Source organism: Nyctibius grandis, chromosome Z, assembly GCF_013368605.1.
Source record: "Nyctibius grandis isolate bNycGra1 chromosome Z, bNycGra1.pri, whole genome shotgun sequence".
NCBI lineage: Eukaryota > Metazoa > Chordata > Aves > Nyctibiiformes > Nyctibiidae > Nyctibius > Nyctibius grandis.
In genome coordinates, this window is record NC_090695.1 from 94,990,320 (window position 1) to 95,005,345 (window position 15,026).

The window sequence follows — 15,026 nt, forward strand, 5'->3', positions numbered from 1 at the left end:
CTACTGCTCTTCTGCAAGAACAGAAAACTCAAAGCTATTTTAATAGCTGCATGCGGTGCAGCAGTCAGTCAGTGAAGCCCTGCGAAGATTTGCTCAAGACTTACTGGTCAACCTAGTTACCATCATTAATACTAGTTCCACACAACTCTGCTGTTAGATGATTGCCGCCAGTTTGCAAGCATGTCATCTGCCCGTGCTGTCGTCAACAAGACAGCTCCTGCTTTGTATTAGCTATGCTAGTCAGTCACCCCAGCGTGAGCAAAGCCAAGAAAGGCAAGTGTGAACTGCCTTTCATTCCAATTCTCTTCCCCATACTAGAACAAATGTCTCAAAGCAATGCAAGAGAATAGGTACTTTACAGAGATGGCACATAGTTCAAGCATTACCTCTCCCTACAGCTATAATCATTCATCTCTGACTTGACTCAGTCCTACAGTGTACTGAATACTCTGCACACATAGTATCCCACTGCAGTGAGGTTCAGATGTAAATATTAACCACAACCAGAGCAAAAGCCAAGAGTTTTTCTTCCTGTTGGACCTGTGCTTATAAAGCTTCATTCCTCACACTCCTGGGATTATATGGGAAAGAGCTCCATATGCTCACGGGCACAAATCCAATAGCGAGTCTTCATTAGGAAAGAGCTCTACAAGGCTACAGGATCTAAACCCTCTCTATACCTCTTTTGCTGCCAAGTGTGTGGGACGCTGCACACAATGGAACTGAACATGAGGGCTGTGACAAAGGAGAAGAGAACCAGGTAGATGAGGCCTTCCACTCCATCATAGCAAAAGCCCGTCAAAGCCTGGACGTAATCCTGGAGAGAGAAATGAGCAGAGTTTCCTGATCACTAGAGAGTTAACATTGAGCTCTAATTCTAAAACCCTTTCCCTGGACTACATTCTCTAAAGCAACTTAAGAGATTGTAGTCCCTTTTCCAGAACATATTTCTATTTTAATTTCAGGGACCTCAAGTGTTTTTCATAACTTATCTAACCCTCATTTCCCCTCACAAAGCCCAGCTCAGATTTAGATGTGGAAATATTTTCAACCCCACACAATAAGACTTCAAGACAAAAAAAAAAAAAAAAGAAAAAATCCAAAGCAAACGTACCCACCCAACTTAAGATACCACATTTTTCATTAAGCCTCTCAGCTCCCTCACTATGTCCTACTGCCCAAGAACACAAGCATAGATTATCTGTTTCTCTGCCTTCCAAGATGCAGCTAAGGCAACAGATAGGCCATGCTATACTGCAGCTATAAGGCATTCCATGGGAAAGGCAACAAGCTATATGCTATAGAAGAAAAAAACCCTGAAGGCCCCTGAAACCTTGGGGCTGCAGCTTGTAGATGTATAAAGGCATGTTATCTAGTTTCCTGTGTTGATCTTTAAACAGAAAGCTAACTTGATCCAAATTCCCATTCCCCTTTCTGCTGGAGTCAATCAATAAAAGCTGTTGTAAACTGTTTTGGTGCACCAGAGATGTGAAACTCCAAAATAATCAGTACGCTACAGGCTCTACACCCTCTTTGTTCTTTCTTAGCCCAAGCCCAGTTACTGAGTACTCACCAAATGCAGACTCCGACAGTCCACTAAAGCTGTCAGTTGCTGCAAGTTGACCTCTGTTGAATTTAAAACCTCCTGGATCCGAGTAAGATACTCCTGTAAGCAACAAGCTAGCAATTACACCAAGGAAATAGCTTAGCAGGAGCTGATCTTGGGCTTTGTACAAGGGTAAGGGAAGCCAGAAAGTACAGGGAGAGCAGACTGGAGAAGAGTTACCTTGGAGGTGGGGTGCTCTCTGCTTGCTGATCTCAGGAGTTCCATAACATCATCCTGCATTTCCACCAGAGCCTTGTGACTTCCTGACAGCTTCTGCTCAACACAAAACATGCAATCTTTCAGCAATTCAAGCCACATGAACCAACAGAAATCCTGGGAAATAAGACTTAAATCCTGCTCCCAAATACTGAAGCATCATCTGTACAAATGGTACAACTTAAGGATGTCTCAACTGACATGGGTGCAGCTGTGATAGGGTTAAGTTTGACTTTTACCAACCTGGAAGAAGTACAGACAGAAAGAAGGGGGGAAGGGAAGAATTAAAAGGAAAAAAAAAAATCAACCACAACACATACACATGCACAAAAACCATATACACAGCTGGGGCTGGCTCCAGGAAAGAGAAGGAGGAAAAAAAAAAAGACACAAAGCACTCATGTTCTCACCACAGAGCACAGCTGGATTTTTCTGTTAAATCAGATGGCTGAGGAAGACTTAATGTTAACACTAGAAGTTGTTTGTATTGGGGTGCAGCCTTCACATCCCATTAAAGCATCCATGGGAATTTCACATGCAATAGCATGTCAGAGTATACTGAGCAACCAGAGATGCAACAGATGGCAATGGTGCATCATACCACAGCTCAAAGTGTTCTTACCCCACCCTTGAAAACAGAGGAAGACAAGACTTAAAAAAATCCTAAATATAAATGGTGAAGCAGCTGGTGTCTGCCAAACAGTGGGTGGTGTGGGTTCATTCTGGCCTCTGATACATAAGACAAAGTTTGGGATGCGCCCAGGTGCTGTTCCTCAGCCCCCACAAAAAAAGAATAATGACTCACATTTATACTTCAGGATACAAACCCTTCAACATCCAAGGGATTTAAGAGGCGTATGTGAGAATCACTCCCTCACCCACAGAAGTGGTTGCATTTTGGGAGTGGAGTGTTGCCACTGTTTAACCCAAAAGAACGTGCAAGAAGAGATTCAAAGCAAGAAGTGTGTAGTTTCCCACCCTGGCATTAATGGCAGGTGCTCTGTCTCCACGTTGCTGCCCTTAGAAGAGTGGCATGTAAACAGAGGTACCATGAACAAAGCCGTGGTCCTTATCACATCACACACGGGCCCCTCTAAGGGGGCATCCTGGACATGAAGCTATGCAGGTAGTGACGAAGGTGGAAAAAGCTAGTGCCACCTCTTGCACAGCTGGAAAGTAGCTACCAAAGCTTTACCAACAGGTGGAGTGCTCCCTAAAGCTAACACCTTGCAACTTGCTGCCTGCTGGCATCAAAAGCTTTTGACCAATACCCTGCAGGGTGCTGAGAATGGGTGAAGGGAGCTAGGATGCTTACACTCACCTGCTGGAAAGGGTTGGGGTATCCAGCACTACAGGTCATGTAATAGCGGAGGATATCTACAAAGACAAAAGGAAAGAGAGTCATGCTAGATACATTGTTCCAGCTTTGCGGTGTTTTAGGACTGCCACAAGGGAGGCGTTAAGTTCTGAAAGCAATACACAAAATGAAAATGCAATATAAATGGAACAACTTCCCTCCCTCCGTGTAGGATTACAGTGCATGGATGGCACTAGAGAAAGAGATGTAAGCTGCCTTTGGAGAGAAAACAAAGGTTTGCTTTCTTATTTGTTTGGTTTTGGTTTTTTTTTTTTGAACAGTGAAAGGCAATGGGGCTGCCCCACTTAAATAGTTTAATGAAATATCTAAGAAGTTTTATTCAGAAGTCAGCACTATCCACAGTATAAATGTAAGACAAGACTTCAGACTAGGCTAAATCCAACTGGATGTTTAACTTCTGCAATTTCTGAGTGTCAGAATACCAATACCATTCTACGGCCACTGAAAGCAACCACAGACTGCTGCCTAGGGCACAGAGCAGAGAGACAACTCCACTTTCAGCCAGTTCAATTCACCAGCTAGGTCACTGCACAGCCACAAAATATTAGCACAGGAGAGGCAGTAGCGGTGATACAAATACAGGCTGATATCTAAAACACCTGTAGAAGCACACCACTGAGCCAGAGACAGTGCAAATACACATCCCTGTGCCACTACAGGAAGCGGTACATTCAGCTTTGTAAGTGTACAAGTTCAAGTGTTTAAAAAAAAAAGGGGGGGGGGGGGGGGGAACTGTTCACAATTGGGGATTCTTCTATCCCATTGAAGGTGAGACTGGTTTTAGGCAGTGTTCCGTAGAAGAACATAAGAGAGTTCTCCTAATTAGAGAAAACCATAACGTTCAGTAGTATTTCCTCAAAATGGCATCACTTTGAAAGCAAGTGAGAAAATGGATGGAAAACAACAAGTTCTTGTCTTTCTGACATGTATTAGGGAAGAACAAGTAAATAGTAGTCTGTTTGCTGATGGATGTCACTTGTACGCAATTAGATTTTAATTAGACGCCTTAATTAGACTTCAACTAAAAGAGTGTACATCATTTGTTTTGCATCCTTCCTTTGACTTATGCAAAAAAGTTATTTTTGGTACTGCACCAATACTGTAGAGACTTGACCAGGAAATCAAGCTCTTCCCATCTGTCAGGGTACCAGCCACAAGTTATCTGTTCAAGGGACCTCAAGATCATTTGCTGGTAACATCCCAAAAGTTAGTCTGAATACTGAGTAGCTCTATCAGTAATCATGGTACACTGAAAACGTACTCGTAAACTTCCAGGTAAGGCTGTTAAAAGTGCTCTGCTAGCAACATCACCCATTTCCAGGCTTGAAGACACAGTTTTATTTCTCCTCCCTCGGATGTGTATGAAACCAGCCTGGTGCCCTCATGAGCCTTCCGTAATACTACACCAACTGCTGGCACGAACAAGTTACAAATACCAGGCTTTCCCCTGCCATTCTCACTAACGCTATTGAGGGAGGGAGCTCTGGAAGACTTGATCATCCAAATACCTTTAGATTATTTCTCAAACATTTACAGTTCCTCTTCAGATGAATAGGAGCGCGTCAACACAGCAAAATCAAGGATGAAGTTGGCTCAGTAAAGATGACGAAAGCCCCAAAACACACATACACTGCATTTCCCTCCCCACTAGCATCCTTTTTCTCCATTCCTTTTAATCTTCTGTCCGTGACTTTCAGTAATGCATATTCCAGGCTGTAAAGGTGTTCTAACCAGTCCCAACTCAGAAACCAGTAAAAGTCACAACCACAAGCCAGCGGAGCTGCGAAGGAAGCAGACCTGACTGTATCCTGACTCCGCCGCGCTTCCCATAAATATTGAACGCCCCTTCCGGCGAGCCAACACGCTGGAGACCAAGCGGTACAACACCGACTGTCAGCTCCTGCGCGCTGGCAATGCAACCTGACAGCTGTTATTTAGAATTCGTTAGCCTACTTTGGGGCAGCTTCTGCCAGCTGCTCCATCTCCCCCCCACTGACTCTTTCTCTGGGATGACTTACATCTCCCCAGCCAAGCCTCTAAACAGCAATTAGCAAAATCGGGCAGAGAGGAGGGCAGCAAGAACTGCTTTGTGTGCCTCACTTTGGGTAGACCGCACAAATGACTGTCCACAGCTCCTGAGCCAGGGAAACGATTGCTCCTTCCAGGCTCATAAATCACACTCGATGGCTACAGAAAAATGGATTAAAATGCACTTGGGCTGAGAGAACAGCATAGCAACAGCAATTCACAGCATCACACATGGTGATCTAAAGGAGCTGTGATCTCGTCACCTATTTATTTTAAAACAACAAACAACTAAAAGTTTCTCTTAGCGGTATCAAGTTTACATGGCCTTTGTAGGTGCATTAAGTCTCATGACACACCACTAATACACAGCTCCAGAAACGTTTCTTCAGAGCCTTCTGGATCACCCCTGGCTGGCAGATTACAGATGAGAGTTCCTGATATCATCATAGTTTGCAGTTTGTAAACCCAGGATAAAGATTGCTGGTTACAAGTGAAGCGAAAAGCAGCACAGTGAAATAAGTGCTTCCCTTGCTTCCCCCTGGAAGGCAGGATCAAGGCTTCCCTGTGGTAGCTCTGGCTTTGCAGCTGTCAAGTGTGACACTGTACATAAAAGGTGCCTTCCAAAATGGCAAAGCAAGCAGGAGCAGCTTTCCCCTGCACTGAACCCAGCGTGCTGATGGCTGTGGTGCTTTAAACCTAAAGCTACAACAGGCAGTGAAGCTGCCTTGAAGCGATCCTGTGCTGCAAAGCCTGGAAATGGAGTGTGACCCTTGCCTCCATACCACCAGGATGGGAAAGAGGAAAGAGCAGGAGGCACATTCACCAGTTTTAAATCTGGTAGAGACTATCCTATACAACACCAAATCTCATGTTTCTGTCCAGAAAACAGCTATACTAACCCATCATTTGCACTCTGCTAACAGCTCCAGGCAATATCTTCCTATAATTATCTTTCTGATGCATTTTCCTCTCAAGGAAAATTCCTGAAGGTTGGATCTGATTTTTGAAGCCGGCCTTTAGGCGATCTAATTTATAGGAGAAGGGTTAGGCAGGGTCACATTTGCAGCTGCCTATGCCTGCCATGGCTAGCAGCAATCCTCCTGACCTACTCTCTTGGTGCACAGGCAGTGTGGGAACAGAAGGCAAGGAAGGGAACTACCCAAAATGCTTTATTTTTGCAAAGTCTGTTTTTCCTAGAAAGGAAAGTAGAACTGCCTACTAAAGACAGCTTCAGCTGCCAGAACTACTTATTGCTTCTGCAACCATGGAGACTTACTATTAACTTCAAAGCCCAGACAAAATGCAAAAATGGCATTATGCAGCCACCAAAAGGCAGCAAGAAGGTCTGTAGGGTAAAGAGCAATCAGAAAAAACAATCCTAGTTAAAAAAAAAAAAATCTCCACACCTAGAACAGCTTTTCCCAGCCCTTCTTCATCTCTACTTGAGCATTCTCTAAGCACCTTGCATTTCACATATACACCCAGATGAGATTGTCTCTGTGAGTTCAATCATCAGAGAAAGCTGAAGTATATCACCCATGATGTCAAAGGAAGAGGACTCTTTTGGCCAGATTTTCTTGCCCAAGTGACACGTTCTCCACCAGAAGTTTTGTTTTCCTAAGGCAACAGTCTGACAGCAAAGGGAGGTATCTGCATAACATTTATATTTCTTTCATCTGTGCTACTCTTGTACTGGTGAAATCAGTCATCGCAAGCCTTCAGCAGAGCTCGCAGCCATCCCACATGCCCTCCACTCAAAGCTTTCTGTTAATCAGGAGTCCAACAAAACCACTCAGGAAAACACAGCTTCTCAACGCCGACATCAGCTCAGCAGGATTTTTGAGAGCGCTTCTTTGAACGAACTCTTTTCTGCAGTGCCTGCTGAGCTCAAGTAATAACTGTGCAACAACCACATGCCCCACATGAGGTTTTGTCCTGACCTTACTTCTAGAGAGGAAAGGGAGGTGGTGGTGGCGTTAGTCCTCTGGTTCAGTCAGCTCTGGGCTTCTAAGATGAGAGTGAATCAGTGAGAGGTCAATTAGGAGGCTGCGCACAACAAGAACGCTAGCTGCTTATATCTGAGCAGCGAAGTCTCAGCATCCAGCCTGACCAACTTGGCTGGACTGGAGGTAAAAGGCTCCATTATCCATCCCCTGAGGTTTGTAGTTCCTTCAGATGAAGCGAGTGTCTATTCACCACACAGATTTCCAGTGAGAGACTCTGGAGAAAGACATTCCTGTTGTTTAGACAGATTGTGCCTTTTTATTTAATTTTATGCAATAAGTCATCTGATAATAACATAATACCAATGAAAAAGAACGAGACTAGAAGATGGCCTCCTGCTTTGAAAATAAACATGTTGGCTGCACCAAGTCTTTTTACTAGCAGCAAGAGCTGATTATACAGCCACTGTTCAACTCCATTGGTTTTATCTCAATTAATGAACCCTGGGTGAGTTAGGCACATATATCAGCCTCTTCTGCAAAATGATTTAAGTCTCTCCTTCTCCAGGAAATTTGTATTAAGGCTCTTTGCCCCCTATTCCCCCTCCTTTTTTCAATGCAGCACATTTTATCTACAAAACAAGGACATCTCTCCAGCTAAAAACATGACAACAATAATAATGCACTTAATCAGATTATTCTCAGCTCCATTAATTCTATTTAGATTTGCAAACAGCAATTAATACACAAACAGGAATATTAACATACTAGTTGCCCAGTATCCAACACAGTTATTTTTCTGTGAAAACTGCTATAACCACCACCAACAAAAAAGCATTGCAAATACGCAAACCTAGATGAGTCAGTCCTAGTCTGAATGCCAGAGCACAGGGCTAGGAATATTACAACACATTATATTTAAAAAGAACAACTAGAAGCAGTGATTAAAGGGAAAAATTGACCCAGCACTACAGAGCTTCTTAAGATTACTTGGTGGTGGAGTCACCATCTCTGGATGTGTTTAAGAAAAGACTGGACATGGCACTTAGTGCCATGGTCTAGTTGACAGGGTGGTGTCAGGGCAATGGTTGGACTCGATGATCCCAGAGGTCTCTTCCAACCTGACTGATTCTGTGATTCTGTTGGTTCTTATATCCTTCAAAATAGATGGCGGAACTTAGCCCAGTATGTCATACCCCAGCACTGGCCAAAAGCAGACACCTAGGCAAGACTGAAAACACAAGTGCCCTCTCAGCCCAACTTCAGCTCAAGTGATTCCCAAGGTAAATGTGATTCCTACGTATACGGTAACTCCCAATGGATTCTTCTTCCATGTACTACCTGAGCCCCTGCATCCACTCATACCCTTAGTCATCTCTTCTCTGAACTGAAAAAAAAATGAATGGTCGGATACACTCTGGTGAAACTATCTGGAGCAGTCTTAAAGTGCTTGGGCCTCATCTGTCTATACTGCTGTTAACGTCGGAGAGCATCACGCACAGAGCAGAGGCAGCAAACCAGAGTATGAGGAGTCCGTGCACTAGAACTGGGAGCCTTCAAGCAGGGCAGCTTCCTGACAGGACAGCATCGATGCTGGCTCCCAGCTGCCTGCCCTGTCTCCTCGAGCTCATCGCTCTTGGTGTATATATGGCTCAAGTGATCACAAAGCAGCTGCTACAATTTACAGCCAAGCATATTAAGGGATACCAACACTTATTTCAGACTTTTAAAAGATGTTTCTAATGAGCCATTATTGGGATTAAAGTGTCATTGAGAAGTGCCACACTGCAGTCCTCATGTTGTGATTTTCCTTCCTGCTCAGGTGTCCAGGATGGTCCTGGCGTTGAGGACCAAGAGCTATTTCTGTAGCTTCCTGATCATAAACTATGACACAGCAGTGAAAATCCACATGGGAAGGCAGAATATTCAACCAGCTGCCTAGTGCGATGGCAGGCTCAGAAGTCAGACTGATTCCCTTCTGAAAAAAGGAAAAGGCGCTCACGAACACTCAACGGCTGCCTAACAGCAGGGAGCTGACACACCAGCAACCCACGGAAGGGGCCACCCTTCCAACTCAAGCCTGTGACAACACCTGCTCTTCCTCCTCTTCAGTGTTTCACTCAGACCCATTCACTGTTATTTATGGAGGCTTAACAACTGTTATAGCTGGCGGTGCTGCCAGAACAGAGCCTGATTTCACCCGCGGGAGCTGACTGTCCCTGCCAGGGGAAGCAGGAGGAGGGACAGGAATGTCAGTCCTGCACTCCCTGTTAGCCTCTAAATGAATGATACTGATTAACAAAAAACTGCAGGAGCCAAGCAAAGAAGGACAACTGAAATGGAGAAGTAGCACGAAGGGGCATTTCTTCAGTTTCCCAGGGTCAATCTAATTGTTACCAAACATGCTCCACAGCTGATTTTGGAGGCACCCGTCATCTCACCAACCACTTCAGTCTAGATTAGGAGCAACAAACCCCAAATCCATCAGTGCTTCAGCTGGATGCCACTGTGATGCAGGCGCATTGCTTTAAATGGAAGAGGATAAGCAAAGCAGTCAAAATACTGCATTTATAATGGAAAGGGAAATCCATACTTCTCTTTGTGGCTGTTTCCATTCATTTACCTTTTTACTTAGCTTTAAAGAGGCTCCTATTTACAGACACCATTAAGAGAAAAAAAGGATATGTATTTGTTGATAACAGATATAAAAATAAGTATTCTAGATTCAGGAATACAGACCCAAGAACAAGTTTTAAAAATGACAACTCGAACTGCACACTGCTATTGCCACAGTTCTGTCACTTAGAGAGGAGAACAAGGTTCAAGAGTGCTACATTTAAAGCAAAATAACCCAGGGACTTCTGTTCCATCTTATCAGTTATTTCCACCTGAGGGCCAAGACAGAAGAAAGGTTCTGAGGGCTCTTCTGACAAAGAAAAGCATACACGTGCACTTCTGACTAGGGTACAAATGTTTCTTTGGGAAGAACATTGGTTTTCCAGAGCTCCACACACATCTGCTTTTCCCGCTGTACGCAAGCTCCTCTGTTCCAAACAACGCCTTGAATTCTCAGCCACTGCCATGCTCCCGCGTGGCAGCTGGAGTCATGTGCCAAAGCCAGTCCCAGCACTTACCAGCACTAAGCACAGCATTCTCTTCGACCACTTTGGAGACATAAGCATCAGGGTTAATGCAGAAGTCACTGGAGCCCTAGATAGATGCAAGACAAAAGGGAAAAGGAATATCAAAGAACACCAGTATCAAAGAGCAGTTGAGCCAGGTTAAACATCAGGGTGTTTCAGATGCTGAAGTCTCTCATCGTCATCCCCACTAGCACTGCTTTACACAGCCGCAGCAGTGCTGGAGTACTAGCTAGCGCACCACAGCACGGAGGGAGGAGGAGCTCTGTACTTTTCACAGATGCAAACTGCTAGGACAGCTACTTAGAACAAGATGTGCTATAAAACAGGCACAGCATAACATTAATCTCCTGTCGGATGAACCTGCAGCAAAGGGTGAATGGGACTTGGATCAGAGCCACTTACCACAGCGACAGCCAACTCCAGGCCCAAGGATCCCCAGCTGACAATCAGGGCAAACACCCCAAGCAAGCACACCCTGTGGGAGACAGACAGATGGCAGATGTAGAAGCTCCGATTTCATGCAGATCCTTTCACAAGATGTATTATTTGGACTCCAAAGCGATTACCAAAACCAAGAAATTATCAACCATGGTATCTTCAGATAAACCAACTCATTTTCTAGGTCATGGACAGCAGCAACCAGAGAAATTTACATCCAGTAGTTGGTTCCCATGTTACCTGGCCCTCTGGCTGCAAGGGAAGGAAGAAGAGGGTGGAAGCAAAGTCTTACCCTGCTTCTAGCAGAGAAGCCAAAGGCACAAAGACAAAGAGGTGGCTGTAGGGAAGGCAGATTAAGAAACGGATAACTACAATCCCATCACTTCCACTACTCCCATTCTCGACTTTACTTTCCGAGTCCAAAGATATTCAAAGAAAAATATGCCACATCAAAAAAACCCACAAAATCACACTGATCCAAAAATTGGACAAATCCCTCCTGTTTCTAGAATAAATGAGGTTGTCAGAGGCAAGCACTTCACAGCTACAGATGGTGGGAGAGAATGCTCAGGCCCTGTTGGGACACCTGACTTTGGTTCCAAGCTGTGTGCATCTGAACAGCACCTGAACATCCCACACAGCCCCAGGAGAGAGACAGTCACCTGCAGGCAATCAGTTCAGAGCAACAGTGTAGGTGCCTACCACAACCATGCAAGTCCACCTCTGCACTGATTTAAAAGTTTTGTTCTGACAGCTGGACCTCATTACTGGGAGAAATAGTGGGAAGTGTCTGCTATCAAGCAGACAAGGCAGAGGGATGACAGAGCAGTGGTCTCAGTGCCACTGAGCTAGCACACAGTGGTGGAAAAGGCTTTTGCACTTCCCCAACCAGCACATTAGCTCTTCACCTTTGCTGTCAGTATGAGTGCTAGACATATGTGAAAGTCCTTCTCAACTCCCTCCGGTATAGGGATGCAGATTAATGAGTGGTTTGATTTTATGTATCGCTATATTCAAATTAAAGGGACACTGGTTTGCTCTCTCAGGGATGCTTTTTCCTGCAGACTTTGAAACAAAAGTAGGTTCCTCCCACCCACTCCCTGAAGAAAACAAAACAAAAACCTGTTCATAACCAAAATATTCTTTATTCAAACCTAGCACAAGTATCTCTGTGAGGAAGGGACATATGTCTTTTCTGCTACATTTGTCTCATTGAAGACTAGAGCTTTAAAAAAATAAATCTATGGGCCTACATTTAAAAAAAAAGTCTATCCCTCAGTTTACCAATTTATTTTAATTCTGAGTAACCCCCATTCTGTGAATGGATTTGTGGCTCATCTCACAGAAGTAATGGAGCTTCACCAGACTGACTTCTGTGCAGCACTCTGAAATAAGATGGCTAAAGACTTTATTAAGATTTTTCCAAATGGATGCAAAAATTATCAGCCATGGATCAGCAAGGTTCTGTGGTGTTATAAGGACAACACGACTTGGTGCCTCCAGCTGAGCATGGTAACTAATTCAGTAAGACACATTTGTTGTTTTACTTTAAATGAAGATGACTGGGTCAGTAACTGACTGCTTGGCTAAAAGATCCAAAACTGGCATTTCACCATCTTGCTTGGCTATGATACACTTGTTTCTTTACGCCACGTGCTCCCTTTGGGGAATGTCTTAATATGAACTTCTGGCTCACAGGGAATGAGATTCTAATTTAAACCTTGGGTTTACCATCTGTGTATACACTTGGACTTTTGTCTGTGTAACCTGCCAGGTATGAAGTCATCTGGCAAATAATAAATCTGAATACGCATTCCAATTATTAATGGCATCACCATGTACCAGGATAAACTCTTGGCCATGTCAGTTGTCAAACTGTCACTGTGCTTATGATACCGGTATCTTTGCCAAATATGCCAAGCTAAACCAAGCTACAAGATACAGAGAGGAATATTTTTTTCTTGTAATAGGGCCTGAGCATGGCAGCATTTGCAGTGCTTTTTAGAAATAGACATGCATTAACATTGCAGTACCATGGCAACAAGACTCCTCCTCATAACTGTACAAACCACTGCTTGTTCTCAAGTTTAACATTTCTTCAGGTGTGACAGCTGAAGGTAAACAAGAGCAGATCATGACATAAAAGGCATGCTACCAGGTTGTGTAGACACATGCAATGCTGATCATCGATTAACAAATGCCTCCATAACTGTAGAGAATTAAATGGAGATTTTTAAAGCCCGTAAATTTAAAGGAAGATGTTGACATTACTATCTCCCAAAGAACAGAGGCTACCAATGCTACCCAGCGAAATGCAGATGGCCCAGATGAGCTCCTCGTCTTTGACGCAAAAGCAATGGACACCAGTACCATCACACTTTATGGCTCAAGAACCTTCCTGTGAACATCTCTCATGTAGCCCTAAGCCTATCCATAGAGCTACACTCTACAAAGTTTCTCTATGTTCAGCGGCAAATTTATGCTGTTCAGTCTCAGAAGTCCTTGAAATCAACTGACAAGAATCTAGAGGTTTGAACTAGCAGGTACTTGCATTCAGCTGACCTTCCTTTATACACTGCATCTGGGTCAGGACTTACCCCATAAGAATGGCCCTGGAGTTTCTAATGAGCCCAAAGAGCACCAGCAAACAAATCAGGACATGGAACAGGAGAAGACCCAGGTATCCCAGCCACCTGCAGCAAAAAAAACCCCAACACACAGTCTGCAAAGGAAAACTGGTGTATAAAAGGCACAGCTCAAGAAGCTAGTGTGAATCATGGGAAAAACGTAGCCCTTCTTTTCTTCATGTAAAAGCCACCACTAATGATTAATCTTCAGAGAACTCTGGATATTTGCTGGGCCTGGAGTCAAGGCAAGTAAAAGCATTCACCCAACACACCCAGCATACACAGTTTTTTTTTTTAGTGTAAAGTTATATGCAACTGGACACCATCGGGTGAAGAAGAGGCATTGCAGCTTCTTGAACTTCCTAGATATCTGTTAGAAAATGCTTCAGTTATTTATTCCACATGTGTGGACAGAAGTTTTCTTTTGTGGAATACAGTTGATGCAATCTTTTATTAAGTATGTTTAATAAAAAGGAATGTTAGGGTGGGGTGTTAATTTACAGAACTAGTGCAGTTTTCTACTCTATTTAGTTGATGTGTCATACAACTACAACGCACTTGTTAGGACACAACAGTAGCTATCTCTGTGGCTGTTTTTTCCCCAGTGTTACAACACAAGCTACAGTTTTTGTACATTGAGAATAAGTTTCCCTTCAGCTGGTAATAAAAACAGTTAAGAAAAAAAGTTTTGTTATTCATTTTGATTTAAACTGAATGCACTTCTGCTGTAAGAAATGAACCAGCTGGGTGGGCCAAGAGCACCTGCAGTAAGTTATAGAACCTCTGGCTCAGCCACCCAGAACACGCATATCATTATTGCAAAACAGGCCAGAACAGATGTTACAACCACTACACTACAGCATGCTACACACCTGTACCAGTCATAGAGGTCAATCTGAATTGCCAGCTCCTCCAGAGACAGCTCTTCATTCTTCCAAAAGGGGATCTCAGTTGCTTGCCTGACCAGATCATCCAAGAGACCTTGCAGTTTCTGGATAACATGCAGGTAGTCTGTCTGCTTTGTGAACATCTCCTCCAGGATGAGCAAGTTTGGTTCCACTGTTTGGTTCAGGGCCACTGCAGTATCTAGTACCTATAGTATGGCAAAGAGAAAGGAAAACAAGAAAAAAAAAAAGAAAAATAATTGAAGGACAGGAAGTTAAGGAAGTAAAAGAGGATTCATCTTTATGAGCAAGTTACAGACAGCTTCCAGATTACCAGTCCTCTGCCTTAAGAGGCTCAGACTGCTTACCCTTCAAAAGCAACTTATAAGCACCTATAAAGTAGATTGTTTGCAAGCAGTCCAATGATGGCATCTCAGCTGAGCCTTTAACACATGTACCATGAAATTAGAGGTAGCACAGCAACAACTGATTGCACTACGGTAATACATTTTACTGAGACTTGTCTGCTTTGGCCTGCCTCCTCTTCTGGGTGTGGAAGACAGCTGATCAGAAGCTGTTTTTAAACCTAGCAAAGAGAAGACTTCATTTAACAAGCTGTGCTTCCTTTGATATTTTTAGAAGAGCTGAAGAAAGCACCACTCCATTAACGGAAATTTTAGCACATCTCTAAGCCCAGAGACTAACAAAAAATAGGAAGAGACACAGGCACAGCCAGATTCAAGAGAAGAGGTGCTGAGCAAGC

At 43.8% G+C, this 15,026-nt stretch overlaps 1 protein-coding gene across 2 annotated transcripts in view; it reads right to left on the minus strand.

Annotated features, from left to right (window-relative positions):
* Positions 1–15,026, minus strand: part of TTYH3 (tweety family member 3) — a 77,501-nt gene that overhangs the window by 15,868 nt on the left and 46,607 nt on the right. For both annotated transcript variants that reach the window (XM_068423355.1, XM_068423354.1), the window contains exons 4-11: positions 14,252–14,472; positions 13,350–13,445; positions 10,717–10,789; positions 10,306–10,381; positions 3,144–3,199; positions 1,787–1,879; positions 1,574–1,666; positions 681–817 (exon numbers count right to left, since the gene is read on the minus strand). In XM_068423355.1, coding sequence (XP_068279456.1) covers positions 681–817; positions 1,574–1,666; positions 1,787–1,879; positions 3,144–3,199; positions 10,306–10,381; positions 10,717–10,789; positions 13,350–13,445; positions 14,252–14,472 — 845 coding nt within the window. The remainder of the gene's footprint in view (positions 1–680; positions 818–1,573; positions 1,667–1,786; positions 1,880–3,143; positions 3,200–10,305; positions 10,382–10,716; positions 10,790–13,349; positions 13,446–14,251; positions 14,473–15,026) is intronic.